The 21,592-nt window shown below is 38.3% G+C and overlaps 1 protein-coding gene across 3 annotated transcripts in view; it reads right to left on the bottom strand.

Annotated features, from left to right (window-relative positions):
• Positions 1–21,592, bottom strand: part of eys (eyes shut homolog) — a 268,769-nt gene that overhangs the window by 223,800 nt on the left and 23,377 nt on the right. For all 3 annotated transcript variants that reach the window (XM_036126396.1, XM_036126397.1, XM_036126398.1), the window contains exons 4-8: positions 20,125–20,291; positions 18,282–18,409; positions 16,039–16,153; positions 12,327–12,486; positions 2,446–2,550 (exon numbers count right to left, since the gene is read on the bottom strand). In XM_036126396.1, coding sequence (XP_035982289.1) covers positions 2,446–2,550; positions 12,327–12,486; positions 16,039–16,153; positions 18,282–18,409; positions 20,125–20,291 — 675 coding nt within the window. The remainder of the gene's footprint in view (positions 1–2,445; positions 2,551–12,326; positions 12,487–16,038; positions 16,154–18,281; positions 18,410–20,124; positions 20,292–21,592) is intronic.

Here is a 21,592-nt window from a genome sequence, read left to right as displayed (position 1 = left end):
TCCAAACAAAGGCCTGTAATGGCTTAGATAACATGCTGCATGTTATCTAAGCCATTACAGGCCTTTGTTTGGTATGGTATAAAGCTTGTTACTCATCATTACTCCAGACTTTTTGAATTGAGAAAGCTTCCGGGAGAGGAAGCGACACGTCTTCAACTACGGAAAACAAGTCCAGTTGCTTTGTTTTTTACCTTTTTTTGGAATGACCATGACCTGGATGACTGAGAATCTTCACCAGCATAGTCTTAAGGTCATTTGGAAAATACAGTCTTGGTCATAAGAAAGATCAATCATGATGTTGTCATTTGTCACCACTGTAGTTAATTCTATATTGCTAATAAATATACAAGCTTGATATGATAACAACATAGCATGGCCAACAAACAGACAGTTTTTGTGCCTTCATTGTATCTTATTTTACTTTGCAAAAATTAATTTAGACAGTGGGACAGTCCTCTGACTATCCATTTGAAAAATACAGCTGTCAGTAAAGGTCTGTGTTTTACTTCAGTACCTCAAGTAGCAAAACACAGTACTACAACAACACTTTGAAACACTGTTTCTTTTCCACTTGCCTTTCAAGGAAGAACGAAAAAAATAAACAAAAAAACGTGAAAATAGTTTGCAGTATTTTTTGCACCAGAAGGCTTACCGGATTATAACGCGCATTAAATATTCCTCCCAAGTGTGTAATATTACTCCGCCTCTTCCCGTACACAGCTCTCTCCTGAGAGAGAGAGCTATCGATCTCTGTCGGGGGGGACAGAGGGTTTGGACTACACTGCCCTGTTTATAACATTAGACCAGTATAAACATAACTTTTATATTCAATTAACTTACTAGGTTTATTGTTGCTAGCGGGTACTCCGGGCGCAGGCTGCCTAAAGGCTCCCACATGCTCGGGCATACTGTGCGCATACTTTGAGTTTTGTAGACTCCGCGCTGACTCTCCATGGACGTTTTACCCTTCATAGTCGAGCGTACTGTTGCCTATATTCCTTGTGGCATTCCTACAATTCCCACGCTTTCTGCCAGTTTGACGAAGCCGCAGAATGGATGGTAAAATGTGTGATTAGGTAGCTAGGCACCTAGAGTCGTTTCTTTTCCAGCAGGCTCCCACCGCACACCTTTCAGTGAGAACAGAGAGGGACTGTGATGGCGTGCGTCCTTTGCGGCCGCCTGCTTGGAGCAGCTCAGTGTATCAAGCTTGTGTTACATATAAAAACAGTTTGATGTGAAAACAAGTTTTTAGTGTGACACATACCTGTATGTACCTGTATGCGCAGAGTCCACACAAAGTCCACTTTAAATACACCTCGAGTACGTGTGGACCTCCGCAGAGTGAACTACACCCAAGAATGTGGGGGCCTTTGCATGAATGCACTTCTATTTTCGAAATTACAGTCAGGCAGTTTTGGAGACAGCTCAGGGGTCTGATCAGGTAGTAACACAATATACCGTAATGCTCTGAATATGCATAGAGCAGAGCGGCTTTGTTGCTTCCCAAAGTCGTACTTACACATTTTAAGAGAATTATGAGTGCAATGTACCACATAAAATCGGTCAGTAAGCACAATGGTAATCACATATAAGGCGCACCGGATTATAGGGCATACTATAAATTTTTGAGAAGATTTAAGGATTTTAAGTGCGCCTTATAGTCTGAAAAATACGGTGGTGTATCCCCCCCCCCCCACTTGCCTTTCAGGGCTTCTGTAAACCTGGTAAGAGTTGATAATAAGATAGATGCCAAATAAAGGGTAAAAAATAAAGAAAACCTGTTAGAGGGTGCAATAATGTTGACACTGAGCCAGAGGTTTACTTTCCACAGGACAGTAACACTACACATACAGCCAGAGCTATATCGGAACGGTTAAGATCAAAGTATTTTCGAATGCATCCAGGTCAATTCTTTAACAGTCCAGTCAAAGTGTAAACATAGATCCAATTTTTATTCTGTGGGGGAAAAAAGTACTTTTCAGACATGCTCTACATCAAATATTAGTCTCAAAAGGAGAATGGGTAAAGCATCGCTGTAATTTTCTAGATGTACAAATCTAGTAAAGACACTGCAAAATATGTGTATCTGTAGCTGCATCAAAATGTAGTTTTACTAAATATTAATTCAGGGTGATAGCAGGTATTCATAATTTTAATTGTTGGTTGTAATGTGCTAAAATGTGAAAAGGTCATGAGGTATGGATTTTTATTCATAGTATTGTGTTGTAATTTAATGTTTGCACTGTTTGGTTGTATTTTTAGACCCAACCAAAAATATCTTATGGTTCTCCATCAATAGTAAGATCGCCTGAATGGCCCAGGATGAGGATCTTAACCCAAATTAACAGTAGAATGTTTAAAACATCTACAAACATGCCTGCTCCCAAAGCGGATATAACCTGAATGTTACAGCAAAACACCCAATTTGGAGATAGTTTAACATACCTGTAGGGCATTGGCATTTATAGTCTCCAAGCAAATCAGTGCATGTGCCATTGTGCCGACATGGGCTGGAATCACACTCGTTGATCTCGGTCTCACACATTGGTCCTGGGAAAAGAAGTTGAAACCTTATATAATCAGTTGTACAAAGAAAACCTATTTGTCTTTATATCACATGATGAAAAGAACAAAAATATCAGAGGTTATTCTTGAAGATATTCACCTACATTTAGAAAGAGAAAACTCTGAATTGTATTTGTTAGAAAATTATGCATTCTAGAATAAACAATTGAGGAAATAAAATTGTTAATACTTAAATCCGGTGTCCCTGTATAGAATATGGCCCAAAAGTAAGAACAAACAAGTTTATTTCTGCCTTTTAGTTGTCAGTAGTTTATTGCAACTAAAAGCCAAAATATGCAAGCCAACATTACCATCTCTTCACTTTGGCAGACACAAATAAATGTGGGCAGCAAATTAATTTCTTTTAACCTATCAAACGAAAACAAAAAAATAAAAAACAAAAATAAATGTGCTTGTTTTACCAAAAATGTTGTTCAAGAACAATGGTCAAAACTCTTTAGTTTATGCAATTTTAATAAAGCTGTAACCCAATGAACTTTATTAAACAGATTTTCTAGCTAAGAAAATGGACATTTAAAAACAAGTTTTGAGTAACCCAAACATGCGGGGGATGCAGGCTGCTTGATAGAAATAATTGCTTAGCCTTTTGGACAGCCTTCTGGTCAGCTGCTGGGTCTTCACCTTTGATTGGCGGAGGGAATCTTACCAGGCAGATTTTTCATTTAAAGTGCCTTATCATCAATACACAGAAAGTGGCTGCTTAAAAGCAGTGCCCTTATGCTACAGCCCTAACACAGTGATTGATATGTTTTGGAGTACATGTACAGTTGTTTCACACTATTATACTTCAAAATATACATTGCGGTGCAGCGGTAACTTATGAAAATTGTATTTTTTTTTTAATCTTAGATAAAACTATCATCATTGATGAGAGTCAGAAATGTTTTATTTGAGCTAAAACAAAGTAATTCTGCGTAACATGACAATAATGTAGGTCTCAGCCAAGAGAGAACGTAAATATCAGACTGTTGAATTAAAGCCACAATAAAATCATACTGTTTCCTATGCTATAAGAAGCAGCAGAGAATCCTTCCAAGGGACTGCCCCTCACAGCAGGGTGCCTACTGAAACTATAAGGCCAAGCTGCCCAGGCCTATCTTTCTCTTTTACCCGCTGTTCGTCAGTAGCACCGGAGAGGCCTTTCTCCTTTGTCCATGGGCCCTCGTAAGGAGGAGTTCGACATCAGAGAGACCCGCAACCAGGTGCTAAAGCTGGACATGAAGCTAACTTTGCAGGACCGCTGACCTGAGACTGTATGAAGCGTTTGGACAGTGCCTAACACAGCTGCGCTAGAGAAGCGCTGCAGATTTCACTGCATCGCTGAGCTTGCTACGGCTAGAAAAGGCTTTAGAGAATTGTCCAAAGAATTGCAATAAAAGAGAGTGAGAACCGCATACTCGCTGCCGGCCCAAACTGTTTTCACCCTGAATACCCTGTTGCCACAACCAGACACAAATGCAGAGGTTTGGCAGAGATGATAGGGAACGTTAGTATGGGATGTAGCCATTTAAAATGGTTTACTTGTGAGGTGTTTTACTATGTTTTAGGGTTTGACTGTAGTTAAGACCTGGAGCTCACAGGCTATATTCACACAAAGCTTGCAAATGCTGCAGTATGCATAAATAAATTAGGAAATTATTGAAAAGTTTACTTCAGTGACTCAATTCACTAAGTAGCTACATTTACATGGAAAAAGTAATCAGAATAAAGGGCCGATCGGAATAAAAATACATAAAAATAAACTTGCCAATCAGAATCTTGTGATGAGATTAAGCTTAATTAGAATGAAATTATAATCCAAATGAAATAGGTGGTTTATGCCGATTTACAATCCAATCGCCATGCATGTAATTGCTTGTCAGGATCATGTTATGTAATGTGACAAGCTGACATAAGTGCACATGTGCGCTCTACCTCAACGGACGTAATTTCACTTTGAGTAGCCGAAATATGTTGGAAAGCAAAACTGTCTGTGCTCACGATACAAACTTTCTATTAAAAAAAATGTTTTTGCTTGTTAATCCGAATTAATTTCAATCCAATGGAGAATTTGGATTTTTATTCCAAAAATCTGAATTTGAAGGAGCAATAAGTGACATTTGACCACTAGGTGGTCCTGGAGCACTGTCCGTAGACCAAAACAAGATATATTACAAGCCGTGCCTCTCTATACCTTCACTCCAGCTGCAACTCAACCCCTGCTTTCCCCTCGACTTCTCGCCCATCCACCCCTGTGCGCATATTAGTAAAGGATCAAAAACACAGCAAAGCAGCATCACATTTTGGAGGAACACGTCTAATGAAGTAGTAAATAACTCATAACTGTATAATGCTGTTAGAAAGAGAACAGTTTGATCTGCTCTGTGTGTTCTCTGCCATGTTGCTCCCACCGCTGTTCTGACAGTGGCACTTTAGGGCAGGGAGGGGCTTAGCCCTGAGTGGCAGCTGTTCACATGCAATAGGCGCATGCGCGGCCGGCCCGGCTTTGTAAACAAGAGACTGGAGAAAAACATAGCAATGTGGAGTGTGACATCAGACCATATTCCATCTGAAATATTACCTTTAGTTCTTCACAATTTTTTTTTTTTGTTCTATCTAAAATAATGAAATTTCGCTTATTGCTCCTTTAATAAAATGTATGTTTAATGCCTTCCTAAATCTTATTTACAAAAGACACTTTTAATCTGACAAATAAGCTTTAGCGGAATTCAACTACTAATTTAATAAATAAGACTGTTATTTTGTTACTCAAATATGCTGCGGCCCCCTGTCTGTCCTATGTGACCTGCTCTGCCCTCTGCTCTCAGATAATTGGCCCGTTTACACTACACTTTTTTAACCGAGCCGAGCGGAGACCAGTCTGAGCTTGGATCAGTTAACCATGCCAAGATGACCGTTTACACACCACACTATCCCGGTTCCTTGGTTGCTCCTCGCCTCCTAGTGGCGATCTGCGGTACTGCTGCTCTCTGGGATTGAAGGCGGAAGCAGCAAAACAAAACGGCGGCGCCTGTAACATTCAGGATGTTATGCTTGATATTGTGATATTTCGGTGTTTGCGGAGAGTCAGGGGAAGAAAGCAACCTTTGGTGAATTTATTTGAAAGAGTCGCCTTTTGGGAAGTGGATAAGACAAACGAACGTCTAATAAGGATTTACAGACGCAGGAAACAACGACAGACACTGAGGTTCATCACACTGCTAAGCAGAATCATCACTGGTAATCGTGTGGCACGGTAAGGAAGCTAGTATTATTACGAATGTCTGAAATTTGTCTGAATGGAGTGTGAATCGGGACGTGCAGCCAGACACGGCGGAAAAACCGCGGACAGTCAGCTGACTGTAAGGGGATGACGCCGTCTGCTCATGCGCTCTTTATCAGAAAACCGGTCCAGAAAATTTTTTTTTAAAAAAAACAGGCCGAGACCACGGTCCGGTTATGTTTAGCGCGGTCCAGTTCAGTCTGCTGACCGTTTACACACAAGAGTTATCTCGGTTACCGAGCTCGGACTGGTCTCGGCTCGGTTAAAAAAGTGTAGTGTAAACGGGCCTATTCACAGGCAGCTTTCAGTGCAGGAACAGCTGTATGGAGATCTGCTGAAGCACTGCATTTTAGACAGTTCAAAAGTTTATGAAGAAGAAAAACTTTTTTTCTGTATGTTTTCTCCACATACAATGAACTACAAACATATTGAACGTTTTTACAGGCAGAATAATCAGTGGAGTCAAATCAAAACTTGCAATAAACATGCCAACATTAGCCTAGCACTTCAACCAAGATTACACAAGATTAAACATGGTCCAGAGTTTGTTACCTCCGATGAAATATCAGACTTGGAATCAGAATCAATTAATGTGTTTTTTTTTTTCAATAATTCAGAATAGCATTGAAGACAAAGAAATCCTAAAATCAAATTTTGCATAATATATAAACTCAAAAAAGATAGCATTTCTTTTTAAGAAAGTATCTCAGATTCCCTATCCTATTGGAATAAAATGTGATATTTTCCCACGACAACCACCAGCAAATCTGCAGCAGGAATGCCCATTCCAAGCTTTTCAAGTGGCTCAGCAGGTTCAAATGGTATGTTATTATTCAAATGGCCATGGGTTGATTGCAAAGGTCTTCCAGTCTGTCAAATGCCATTATGTCAGTCTTTTAGCAAACATATACTCATATATCGCATAGATGTATGTATAAAACGACATATGCAAGCTTTATATTATTACTTGGCAGACAAGTTACTTCATAGAAGGATTTCCAAAGTTTTATAATTGCAAGATCTTATGAAGATTACTAAGGCATCAAAAAAACTTCACATCATTTTTTTTCCTATAAAATAATTATGAGAATAAGTGAAAGAGAGAAATCAGAAAACATAAGCTAAATGTATGTGTTCATTTATTGTGAAAAGTAAAGCTATTTGAACGGATGGGGGTAGAAAAATGCATCCTAAGCTATGTTCAGTGATGAACTACATGAGGTTGTGGGGGTGTTAAATTAAATTGGCCTTCCTATGCTGCATTGCTTGAAATACCAAAGCTGAAATCCCAAGATGCCAGAAAATTATGAATTCTATCAGTCACTAAGGAGTTTCATGGTGTAGGAGACAATTTTCCATTACAGAAGTGGCAACAGATTTCAGCTTTGAACAGAGAAGATAAAAAAGCGTTGTCCATGTAGTGCTATGTAAGGGCTTATGTGATTGACAGCTGAGTGTGTCAGGACTTACGGTTAGATTGCGAAGCACACTACTGGCCAAATGCTGAGAGCACTGGATACATGAAAAAAAGTACTGACTTGTTTAAGCAATACTCATCTAGAAATAAAAAAAAAAAAAAACATGTGAAGATATTTTTTCTCTACCACGTTATTCAGCACATACTCCATGTGATATGTACAAGCTGCATGAAATAGAAAGAAAGGTTTTAAATAGGTTTCAAACACAATTCTCTACAACAGAGCACCTAAAACAGGATGAGAGAGACATAATTTCTCAAATTACCTTCTTACAATGTCCGATTTTAGCAATCCTGTGTCAAGATTGATTTGTGCACATTGTATGATCACCATTTACTAAAAAAAAAAATCAATCACAATGTATGACAATAAGCGACTTCACCAGCATCTGCCATCCATCTACAACAGTACATGCAAAATACAACAGTATTTGCAAGCTTTTTAATTGTAAGCCTGCAGAAAGCGGTGCAAGGTTTGCTAGCACTAAGGCTGTGTTCTCACTGCAGGTCTTAATGCTCAATTCAGATTTTTTTCTGAAACAGATTTTCTTTACGAGGCCGTTGCCATTACCTTTAAAATTCAAACTCCATTGTGAATTGTTTGCAGCTCCAAACTTACCCGCATGCGCAAAACAACAATTTAAATGACTTCACGCAGCCTGCTTTAGTCCAACAAGCATGGAAGAAATAGGTTTTATGGAATAACATGTCCAACGGAAGCCATTTATTGTGTCAGCAGGTTCTGAGGAGGAAATTAAAAGAATATGAAACTCTGGCATTTCACAAGGTTTTTGGCTAAACAGAGGTCTGTTTGGCTGTAGAGATACAGCCAGGACAGGTGAAGCAGGGATTTTATCAGCTTCAGAAAGACTGAGTTAATTAATTACGTTAGGAAGTTGAGGGGAACTTCTAATAATATCAGCGCCGAGTTGGAGATACGTTTTGGGTAGGTATTAGGCAACTCATCCTAACGTTTTAAAATCTCTTCGAAAAGCCTATTTATATGCTCTGGCTTTTGACACAATGTGCATATCTAAAAGTATTGGTGGTAACTTTGGTTCAACTCTTTTTGTTTTAAATGTGCTTAAAAAAGATGGACTGGATGGGAATGTATGAGTGATGGATATAATGTATTTGCAACTGTTCTAAACTGTAAAAAAGAAAATCGAGAAATATATCCAGCCTTTACTTTATATTTAAACAACTGTCTTTTAAATATTAACAATTCTCCACCAGCATCCAACCTAATTAGGAAGCAGTTTGCAAGAGTACTTGGATTAAAATGCAATCAGCTGCAGGCTTTACAAATGTCAAGCAGGCAAGGTTACTGGTTACTATGATTCAAGGTTAAGAACAAAATCTCTCCGTAAAGAGAACTGGCCTTGGGTTACAGTATGTGCTTGGCTTGCTTTTTGGAACAGACCTTTGACCTAAAGTCGGCGCTTTACCGTCTACCAAAATCCCAATTAGAGGATGTGACTTCCTGTCTCTCTCTGTTTGGAGTTCAACCAACCACAGTGTAGTACATGTGAGCCAGCAGCTGGAATGATTTAGCAACAAATAGCATTACTAATAAAATTTGTGATACTAAAAGATTACAAAACGTTGTAGGCAGTTTCTGTACTTCTTTGTCCTCCACTGCAAACAGCTCAGAGGTAAGTTGCGCAACAGAGGCCCCTGAGACAAGTGAAAAGCTCTTGCGATGACTGCGATTCAATCTTTTGAAAAATGTATCAAACCAACTGCTTGCATACGTCAGCTTGTACGTCAAACCATATGGTTAAAGGGGACCATGGTCTTCACTATGTCCCACTGCAGGGAGTAATATGTAGCATTAAAGGCATACTTTGCAACATTTTTCAGTTAATTAATGTGTTCCATACCGTTTTGGATGATTAAATGAGTCATTTCAGGTCGAACAAAGGTTTTCTCGGCCACCCTGGGGGTCTGTGGGGGAAATACCGCACTTGCAATTGCAAGAGCTCACGGCCCGCACACACAGAAGTCTCGCTTTACGACCACGCGCGAAAGCAACAACAAAGAACCGCGTGTTAATGTCAAATAAACATGCAAGCATATCGAGTATTATTATTATTATTATTTTTTATTTTTTTTTTATTTTTTTTTTTTATGTTGGCGAGACGCTACCGCGGCTTGGCGAGGCGGTGGCGGTAGCGTCTCACCAACATAAAAAAAAAAATAATAATAATAATAAAAAAATTGCCGAGGCGGCGGCCGAGGCTTGGCGAGGCGGCCGCCGCGCCAAGATAGCGCTGCAAGAAGCTTGATGTTCATACCTTCACTGTGTTAGTCATTGTTTGTACTGCCGTTTTTCCACTTTTCGTTGCGTTCGCCTGTCTGCTAAGCTCAAAACAACCGCGCCTGGCTTGACGGAGGAACCAGAACAGCTGAGCATCTTTACGACAGTGCACTTTTACTTTCACCCTCTGGGGGGAGCCTCACTGGAAAATCAACCCCGGTTGCATAGTATACCTTTAAGGTCTTCGGGTGAACTGTGTAGACCTGAGTACACACAGGTAATAGGTTAAAAAGAAACAAAAATAAATATAAATTTGGGAACAAGCAGTAATACACTTTGCTAACAGAATTTTGACAAAGTCAGCAAGCAAACAGAGCTCTCAAAAATGACCTATGATGCAGGGAAAAAATATTTGCCTCAATGATAACCTGAGCAAATGCAAAAAGCTATTTTCCCTTGATAAAATAACTTATTAGGGGGAAAAAAAGCTTTCCAAACTTACCTGACCCATGTGAAATTACAGTTGTCCATTGGTTAAATAATTAACCAAATGTGATTAAGCATTTCTTCTACTTGACTTTCACTACCCAGACTAGACTACAGAATCAAGAAATCACTTTGATAGAACATGTCTGAGCACACAATGTAGGTAGAGAGATCACAAAAATAACACATCATACCCTAATCTAAAGGAATTCAAAACAGATGGGAAACAAAATCAATTACATTTATCAGCCTGGAAATGGGTGCAAAGCCATTTCTGTGGCTGATCACAGTGAGTCATTAATCACCAATACAGAAAACATTGCTGAACCTTCCAAGGGGTTGCTGGCCAAACAAAAATACTCCAAGAAGACTCATCCAGGAGGTTATTAAAGAACCCAAAACAACATCTGAAGCACTGCAGGCTTCATTTGCCTCATTAAGGTCTGTGTTTATGATTCAACAAGAGACTAAGTATCCACTGGAGACTTCCAAGGCAAATACCACAACTGACCAAACAAAAGCAAAGGCATATTTCACATTTCCCCCAAGATCTTATAACACAACCTTAAAAAAAATATGTATGCCTTTCAATGTGGCTCAATCTAAATATTTCTGCACAGAAGGGAAAACCAAGATTCCTTGGCAGAGATGTAAATGACTGATTGCCATTTGATGTCACCAAGGGAAGCACAACTACTAATTAGGGTTAGTGGGAGATCGCTTTTCACAGAAGGCCATGCTTGGTTTGGATCGCTTTTTCTGTCATGCCATAGAATAATTTCTAAAAAAAGTCTTGGTTTCATCATTATGATTATATTCCCCCATGTTATCTTAGTCTGATAATAAAATGTGTTGGCTAATATGTGTGACATAAAAGCAAAAATAGAAGTGATCCTTAAAAGGGGACGGTTGCTTTTTAAGGCACTGTTAATATCAACACAACTGTAATTGCTGAAAATCGACATTTGAGAATACGTACTTGGGGATCGTATTCCAAAAATGAATCATAGCATTCCCTCCTTTTTTATGTAGAAATATTCATTCAGTGTGGCCTCCTGACACAACTCTTACTCACAAAGGTGAATATTGTGTAAGTTTATCCAACAGTTGCAGACTTCTTGACTGTATTATTTAACAACCTGTCAAATTTATTTTGATACTTTTTTTTTTTAATTCCCCTGTTGCAAAAGTTTTTGGAAAAGACTGAGACGTTGCTCTCCAGCTGCAGACATACTTTTCTCTGCATCGACTGTGCACAATTGATGGAGTCTCTGCATCTTCACATGTTGCTCTTATAATGCGGTTTGATGGGTTTGCTCTGTTTAAAAAAAATGCATAACAAATATATATCTCTGATATTTTCTGAGTAAATTCTCATATTCCCTGATGATTTATATATATATTTGTGTGTGTGTGTGTGTGTGTGTGTGTGTTTGTGGAGTGTGGCAGGCTAACTAAATCACTAAATCACCATGGAGAAGCTGAGTCTATGGCATGCCACGGAGTTAGCAGTTTTGGCCTAGAGTCTCATTATCTTTGAGCATTTTATGTATTTCATATGCAGTTGGTCCTTGCATAGTAACAAAAGGGAAAAGGGTATAATTGCCATAATGGCTCTATGTATAAAGGTTTCATGTAGAAACCTTTTTTTTGCTGGAGGAAACATTTAAAAATGTGTTCATTCTTCCTTTGAAAGTTTAACTTGGGTTTTTGTACCTATCAACTTTACACAGTGCTTACGTATATAAAGTTGTGTTATTTACTTACATTTCTGTTCAGTTCTAAGGTGTTGCATGCAGTCGAGTCATAAAAAAATGCACTCATTTCTAAATTTAAGGGTTTACTAAAAGAACATTGATTAAACAAAATAGATGTTCACCCTTGCTATTGATCAGATTCAAATACAGCTTTGATTAGAATGACTTTTTCCACAGGCTTCTAATGTAAACATTATGTAAACCTTTATTTATATAGAGCTTCTGAATATGGGCTTAGTTGTAGTGGAGTTGTTGCTTGTTATTTAATCAAGGCTGAAATGATTGTGAAACTGCACAATAATCAAATGTATTTCTATTATGCCCTATAATGCAAGACCTTAGAATTCAAAAATACTTTGCACCAAATCATCTTTTGATGCATAACCATTAATTTCTAAAAGGAGACACAATACATACTGTTAGACCATATTTTCCCAACATTGTGATCCAACGGAAAACTAAGCACATTGCAGAAGGGACAAGGCTAAGGAATCTCACCTGTGAATGCAGGGGGACATTTGCAGATGTACTCAGGGGGAGACCACGGCTGACTTGTGGAAATGCATGTGGCTCCATTTAAACAGCTGTCTGGTTGAATCAAGCAGGCATCTTCAACATGCTGGCAAAACTCTCCAATCCACCCCGGGGTACAAACACACTGCAAGAATACTGTATGTTATCTCTATGCTCAGTGGCATGGTACAGTATACATTAGTCTATACAGCAACCATATACTAAAATGCTCTGCATGTATTAGAGCAATATCTTTCTGCATTTCAGCTCATTAGATGTAAAATGAATCAAGGACTCTGGGGTTTACAATGTTGAATCTCATTTTTGAAATATCTTAAGTTCTGTTTTGCCCTTGGAATGAATTAATAAAAATGTCCTGCAAATAATATTACAAAAAGCCCCAAATTCTCACATACAGGGATCAATATTGACACATGCACTTATATGTATATTTTGCTTGTATTCTGAAGCTTTCTACCAGTTCTACCAACAAAAGTGTGATTTCCACATACTTTGATCACCTCATTACAAAAATTACAGCTTGACAATGAGAACCAGGAAGGGATGTTTTCAATAGTTTTTGTTAGCTAAATGCCATCTTTCTTGTTCTGTAAGTTAAATGCATGTATTTCACACATGCATGCATTTAACTTACTAGGAACCTCATAGTTAATCTAAATTGTGAAAGGAAAACGATCAAAATCTAAATTCAGTGCCCTGCAAAAGTATTCCCCTGGAACATTTTTCATATATGAGACAGACACCAGCTCAGAATGCACACAAACTTCTCATAAAATGCAGACACAAGACATAATCTTTCCAAACTTTTCTTTCTCTCAGATCAGTTGATTGCTCTGACCAACAACACTCCCTGAGAGGCTGAAAGTGTGAAAATAGTCCTTAGCAGCTAATAGATAAACTTTAGTCAAAAAGTCAGATAGTCTGCAATACTGTGCAATACATTTTCACCTTTAAGTTACAGAACCGTGCAATTTGCATGGATGTCCAAACAGACGTTCCCTGAGAAATTGAAGTGTGTGAATAACCATTTGCACGTGAGAGACAGTGTAACTAATTTCCATCAGATCAAGAACCTGTGTAACCGGTAGTGTTTGTAAATTAACACAGTATGAGCTGGGCTGATGGTTTGTTTAATTCCACCATGGGGCAATAGACCTTACAGCTTTGGAAAATAAGACGTTTTTAAGTCTATTAGTTTTTAAGTTAATGTGCCTGAATCGTTTTCCTGATGGAAGTGGAACAGACACTGCCCGGATGGGTGGGATCTGTGGCAATAGGTCTGGCCCTTTTTTGGAGTTGTGCAGCTTAAACCATGCTTAGATCTTATAGACAGTATAGTTATGCCCTCCAGAGGTCTGTGCCCATTTCACAAAGATTCCTAAGACTAAAGGTACCTCTTAGTGATTTTTCTTAGAATTTTACCTCAGTTAGACAAAAGTTATTCACAAACCATCCACAGCCTTAAGAGAGGTCCTAAAGTGAGAAAATATTAGGAGGACTGAGGAGGACATTTAATGAGCCTAAGAGTGTCTTAAGCAGGAAAGATGGTGGAAAAGGAGAGCTGTTCAGCTTATCCGCCACCTAAACAGTGGAGGAATGAGCACATAAACGTCTATAACAATCATACAATTATTAATATGTAGATAATATAAACTTTATCATCCCCATAGAGGGAAATTAATTTTGTTCAGCAGCGACTCTCAGCTCTTGAAAGACAGCGTCACACCTAGCAACGGGGTCAACCACATCTCCTCCCAAGATAGAAAAATGTGCTTAGAGTTGCTCTCAGCAGGTATCTGAATTGATCCTAAACCAAGACTCCTAGGTAGGAATTTTTAGACAAAGATAGGAGCTCTCTGAGAAGACTGAGAATATTTGTGAATACAGGCACTGGTCTTTGTGGAAAAGTGATAGGAAGAAAGCCAATGCTGAGGAAAAACAAACGCATGAAAAGTAAATTTTGTAGCCTGCCAAGATCCACGAAGGGGATCTGGTAAAATTAAACCAAAGTTGACCTTTTTGACCTCAATTCACACTCCAAAAGACTAGCTACTTTACTATCAGTGAGAAGTTGTTTAACAAAATGTTGACTCAGACGGACAAATACAAGTAACACACAAAACGATGAAAAAGGTTCAAGAGGTATAGTCATTTTTGAGGCATTGTGTTAAAACACTGAGATTATGCCTAACATCACTACAAACCACTAAAACTAAAATGGTGATGACACCACGCAATAGATTTGGAATATCAACATAAAAAAAAAATACCAAAACAAAAATTTAACTAAAAAGGAAATGTTGACCACAAAACAAAGTCAATCTGCAGTGAGCAACGTCTTCTGTTTTCACAGGCCTGCCTGTTTTCACAGGTCTGCCTAAAAAGTGGATCAGACAGCTGCAGCTGATCCAGAATGCTGCTGCCCGCGTCCTCACTAAGACTAAGAAAGTAGAGCACATAACCCCAGTTCTAAAGTCCTTACACTGGCTCCCTGTATCTCAGAGAATAGACTTTTAAATCCTTCTGGTAGTCTATAAATCTCTTAATGGATTAGCACCTAAATACATCACAGACTTGTTATCAGTGTATCAACCATCCAGACCATTAAGGTCTTGTGGCTCCAGCCTACTCTGCATACCTAGAACCAGAATCAAACACGGAGAAGCAGCATTTAGTTCCTATGGTCCACTGATCTGGAACAAACTTCCAGAAAACTGTAAAGGTGCAGAAAGCCTGAGTTCATTTAAATCAAGATTAAAAACACATTTGTTTAGCATTCCCTTTGACTGTTCTAGTTAACTAAAACACCACTAGTGTTTTTTTAATGTTCTATTTTCTATCTACATTTTATTCCTACTTGCTTTTATTCTGTTTTATTTTGCTATATCTTAATCATGTAAAGCACTTTGCCTTGTCTCTGTACTGAATTGTGCTATATAAATAAATTTGCCTTGCCTTGCCTTCTGATCATGTCTGATTACATCTGCAAACACACAGAGTCCACTTCAGATCCAAGGTACTATACCAGTTTCATGAAAAAAGACTGATGGAGAATAATTAAGAGCTACAGGGCATTAAGGGCTCAGGTCTCAGGTGTTGTAGGCTAAAAATCCAGACATTTGAGAAGACAGAGCAATAAAGAGGGAAATTAGATTGGAATCTGACTGTATGAAAAAAGTTTCCACGTACTCAAAGTGATTAATGGGTTGGAATTAGATTACTGCTGTCTGTGGACTTTCTATCAGTGACGCTCTAATAGTCTACTTGCCTCTTTAATTCCTAATAGATTTTTCTATGAAAAGAATATTAGACACAAAAATGGAAAGGCTTCTCAAAATTAAATACACTCCACTGTCCCTGTTTGTTAATTTAAATGTAGCCATTTCCGATAAAATAAATATAATTGTGATAGAACTAAATTCACACTGATGCACCCGCATTTGTCTGATTCTTACACTGAACGCAGTAAAAAATATATATAAATAATTAACATGCACTACTTTCTTGTGCATTTCTTGCCATTTTGTCTCCATATGAAAATTATGTCTCTACAGTAAACGGTGCTATACCTAAGAAGGACTTGACCCTGTATCCAAATCCTTAATAGGATGAAGCCTGAGTCACATTTCGTGGGCTGTGGAATATTTCATTAGGATGGAGACATTGAATTACCCACCTGATATCCACCAATTACGCTCAAACACAATCCCTCATTTAGGCAGTTGATATTGAGCAGTCTGCAGTAGTCAATTATTCCTTCACAGTTCTTCCCAGAAAAGCCACTCAGACATCTGTTGAGAGGGGGTCAGTTTCGTCAAAAATCAATTCACCCGGAACCAAAGCATTAACAAGCCACATGTTACTGTTTCTTTTGTGCGATACATGCGGTTATAATTTTGTATTCCACAGGCACTTATTGTAAGTTAGAGCTGATTGAAACTCTGTGTGCACAATTTTCCTCCAATTTGTTCGACCTGGATTGTCAAATGGGTGGAGTTTTGATACAACAACGAATGAAAGTTCATTACATATAACAGAATTTTACCCCCATGGATCTTTTTTCTTTACCTGTACAGCCAGGCGTGACAAATATACCCATATGATGAATGATCCATAAAGCTTTCATGTTGAATGTGTGGTTCTTGTTTATCTCAAAGATCACGAGTGATAGCAGTTATAATGAAATCTGTGGTTTCTGAGCTGCAGCCTCACAATTTCCTTTCACAGCAAGCACAAGCAGCACAAGTGCAAAGCCTTGAACTAAAACTGAGAAGAAACTTTTTTTTTTTCACCGTGAGTTCCAAAAGCTATTTAATTTTGAGTTTTCAGGAGGTGTCTTATTTTGTATGAAAAGACAGTGGGGGAAAGAAATTTCAGTGCGTGAGCTTTAATCCATAGTAAAAAAAAAAAAAAAAACAGGTTGTAGTGAGATAATAGGCATGTGAAGCAAATTAAAGACAGACAATAATCTAGCAAAAGCTTACAGACTCCCAAAGCATGAGTGAAAACTGTTTTTGCAATTTTAACTTCAACAAAGGAAACATCAGAAATAGAAGTGAATGTTGGGCAGAAAGGTTTAGCATATGTTGTTGAACTGAAGACTTTGCAGTAAATAACTCCATGCACAGACTGAAGTTAACATTACACTATAAAAAAAATTTCAGTACTCGGTGTACAAACCCTGACTGGCACTCATTTATATTTTCTAAATACCTGAATCTTTAATAGGTTCATCTCATAAACACATTTAAACACAATTAAACACATTTACGCTGCAATTTTCAGCTTACAATTCTCATGTGTGCCAAAATTTGGATTCATTTCAGGTCCTTCTTGGCTTCAGTTAGGTCCAGAATGCATGTCCTTTAAGTGACGCATCCAGACATGAGCAAATCCCTTCCTCCTCTGGCTGCCACGTTAAGAAAATTTTTTAAACTTACTGTTTGTTTTAAAGCTCTTAATGGTTTGGACCCCACCCTACCTTTCTGATATATTGACTTTCTGTGATCGTGGTAGATCCCTGAGGTCATCATCCCAGTGCTTCGTGAGTGTTCTGAGAACTAGATATAGACACTGGGCTTACTGGGCCTTCTCTATCACAGCAACCAGACTCTGGGACCATTTTTAAAACCAAATTTAAGACCAGTTTATTCAGGAAGGCTATCAATGCTCAGCAGCACTGTGGCATTTTCTTCCAGATTTCTAACTTGCAGTCATTTTCTGTTTTATACGTTTTAATTTGTTGCATACGTTTTTGAATTAGTTTTAAAGATTTGATTGTAATGCACTTTGGCTTTGTGGTTGGCTGGTGTAAAGGGCCATTTACATAAATAAATTAATTCTCCAGTGTTCTCTTTTATCAAAGAAAACAAACTAAAATACTCATAACAACATCAATACAATAACGGAGCCTTAAATAATTAAAAAGGTCTATATCATTAACTATCAGGGCTATCAATAAACTGAAATGGATCTAAATGGGTTTAAGGCCCTATTTAAATGTGGCATCACTGGAAGGCTTCTTTGTGCATGTCTCAGGGGGCATATTCTAATTAGATCTTTGGTTTAACAGCAGAGAGGTACACAAACAGAATATTTATGTTTAGGCGAATTACAAGCAAATTAGCGAGTGGTTACAGTATTACAGCTTCTATATGGGGTGGTTATTGAGTAAGCTGCACTATCAACTTGGCACAGTGCATATTTGCATTAATGTTAAATGCTTCATGCATCCATATAACACACCCAACTCTTGCGCTCTACACCATAAGAGTTCTCTATGCTCATGCAGTACCTTGTGAGCAATCAGGCTTGAAGTTAAATGTCCACAAGTGTTTCGATCACACAGGATGCATGTTAATGCCATGTATGAACAGGGCCTCTGAGGGTGACCCCATTAGACACCACTCTGTGGTTTACCTGCAGAAGTAATCCTTTCCCCTAGACACAAAGGTACCATTGTTAAGGCATGGTGATGGGCTGCACATGCTCTGCTGCTTCCTGCATTCTGGGACCAAAGTACCGTCTGCACAAGCACATTCAGAGCCCTGCATATAGAATGAAACAAAACAAGGTCATCTGCAAGCTTGGGGGAGGAAAAAAAAGTGTATAGGTACATTACATCCCTAACCGCAAGAGTTAAAAACTGTTGATGTAAATATTGTCTTAATCAACCTCTATCTTGCCAAATAAATTTACAAAGAGTGCAAAATTAAAATTGATGGAAAAATGCTAAGTAACATTATAGGGAACGTTACTTCCATCCCAGGTGACAAATGAGAATGATTAAAAAAGATATGAGACCAAGTTATATGCTTACAAAAAATACCAAAAAACGGTTTGATCATGAACAAGTTAACTTATATACACTGAGCCTCCATCCTGATAATGTTTTGATAGTCCTCTTTGTGGATAAAAATAGGCCAGTATCGGGCACAATCACCAGATATAAACAGACGTGGCACCATCTAGCAGCAGTATCACAGAACTATCATAATGCCGGTTTGCTTAAATAATAAAACAATATTACCTAGTGCCGGATCGAGCCTGACCTTCTGTAATGCCTTGCAGTAAAGCGGCAGCTCGGCGTGATCAAAGATCAGCTATTATTAATTGAATACACCGACGTACAGCAACTGTAACATTTACTCTCGTCAATCAACTCTGTGGTTACATCTGAGCAATCGGGCATGTTTAGCTCATTTTCTTCACTGTATCTTGGATCATTCTTTATTGTTTTGCTGGGAGATGCTATTAGCTGTTAGCCGCTTCCTTGTTTTATCCCCTGCTGCACATGTGCAGTGTTGTACTTCCCTTGTTATTAAAAATAAATAGGAAAGGCTTTAGTTACTAGCTTTACTTACAACACAAAGGAGCAAAAACAAAGCGTAAAGTGCCAAAATAACTGGCATATAAAATAACTAATACGCCAGCAGGACTTGACAATATTTAAAAAAAAAAAAAAATTGTATGCAACCAGAGTGAGCTACTGACATAAAAATAGAAAAGTCAAATAATATGGCTATGCACCTTTAAGGTTGATTTTACAGTGAATATCTAACTTATAGCTCCTTTAAAGTAGCCTTTGTTTTTCAATATTAGTTTATCTTTTAAGATTTTGAAGAATATTTGTTTATTTACTATTTGCACATTATTCTAACTACCTTAAAAACATGATTGCACACACTTTGTTTGCTGTTAGTGAAGTAAATAAATTGAAAAGATGTGCAATGAAAATGTTCGATGTTAAGCACCTGCTGTAACACAACATCCTCTGTTTTCAAAATGTTCTTTATATTCTGCCCTACTCAGATATTCTAACGAGGGTTGTAAAAGCTAGTCGTGCACTTCACCAAGTGTAATGAAGAAAACAAAGGTTACAAACAAAGACAATTAGAGTGCGACTGTATTTCCCCAAGAGAATCCTCTAGAACATTTGAAACATTACCGCCTTTGCAAAATGCATTGCCACAATAACATTTCCAGTGAAAGGTGAAAATTGCATAAGGCATCCAATTACAAAAAGCCTTTGATGAGAACCATTTCAAGCTGGCACTTAAATATGTGCGGGGTCATTTAATCAAAATGCAAGAGAAAGCAGACACTCCTCCCCTCTGCTCATCTTCTGCTAGAAATATTAATTGCTGTGGGAGACTTCAGAAGGAAGCCATTTGATCTTGTTTTGGGGCACTATTAATTTCCACATGTCATTTTTGTTTATGCCCCACTGAGATAAAGCAAATAAAAGAAATAAAGTCCTCACATGCTCCCCTGCAGTGCAGTTTGGTTCCTCCAGACATAAATACGACAAGCAGCCAACTCCAGAGTCTGGACAGAGACAAACCAATTCTTTAGGGGTATCAGCACAAGCACTGCCATTTCTGCATGGATTTGGGTCACACAGGGCTTTCCTCTTCTCACAGGGAGGGCCTGCAAAGTCAACCACAAAAGATTATTGCAAGTTCATTCAGGCTATAAATGTAAAGAAAATACAATGTGAAAAATCCTTACAAAAAGCATACATTTGGCAGTAAACCTGCATCTTTTGTGTGGTTTGACAAGGCTGGTTTGGCTTCTAATTCAAAGCGAAAGGGTTCGACATATGTCATAATTGAGGTTTGTGTTTGTTTATTTTGGACTTTTCTTGAATCTGTCACCTCTCAGTCACCAGTCAATTAGATCAACTCCACCTGTTGCCAGTAATTACTTCCAACTCTGCTCACCTGTTTCCCTGTCCAAATATACCTGCCTCAGCCAACTCATCCCTGCCACAATGTCTCATCTCATCTAGTGTGATGCACCTCTACCAGTTCCTATGTGCTCAGCCAGCTGGACTCTTCCGATACAAGTTGTCTGTGTCTGCATGCTGCAGTTCTGCCTGTTTCCCCGTGAGTTCCAGCCGCTTGCACTGAAGGTTCTGGTGGTTCCCCGGCCAACATTGTCTGTTCTGTTCATCTTTGCCTGCCTGCACCATCAACCATTAAGCATCTGGTCTAGTCTGGTTCTGCTTGCCTGCCTCAGCTGCCACTATTCATCCTTTTCAATAAACCTTTTTAAATACAACTCTGTGTTTGGTTGAATATCGGGTTTACCAGCATTAATATTTGACTAATATACAGCATTTTACTATTTTCATGTAATGCACATACTTATGTGAAACCATTTATTTAAATTATGGCTACCGCATTTAGGGGAAAAAAGAAATGCCATGACCCTAAAGAGATTATTCATAATACTTGAGTGTTAATCAAGAGACAGGAATGAAATAATAAATGTAGGAAAAACGACAGCTCACAGCATTACATCATGTCCAGTTATTCACAAGTACCACATCTTCTAAATCTGACGAGCTCCAACAACTCATACTAACTATATAGGATTTTTTAAAGAACCTGACTGATATTGCAGCATAAAATCTGGTGTCTTACTTTCATTGAGTCAGCCAAAAACTCATCTGTTCATCAAATATTGCTAGAATCTGAGGATAGCTGAAAAGCAGAGCATTATGAAACTTTAACAAAAGAATAGGAGGCTTGGAAAAATATTTAAGATTTAGGTCCAGATTTTGTCTGAGCTGCTACAAAATATTTATTTTGGGTTGTGTGAACTATCATTGTTGGACTTCCTTTTATGCTTGGATTACTGTCCTGCTGTGTAGCACAAAGTTCTCTGGAGGGGTCAGGGCCTTTTATTTGAGTGATTATACAAGTATAGCAGTAATCAGGCCCACA

Source organism: Fundulus heteroclitus, chromosome 22, assembly GCF_011125445.2.
Source record: "Fundulus heteroclitus isolate FHET01 chromosome 22, MU-UCD_Fhet_4.1, whole genome shotgun sequence".
Lineage (NCBI taxonomy): Eukaryota > Metazoa > Chordata > Actinopteri > Cyprinodontiformes > Fundulidae > Fundulus > Fundulus heteroclitus.
This window is presented reverse-complemented; position numbering and strand designations above follow the sequence as displayed.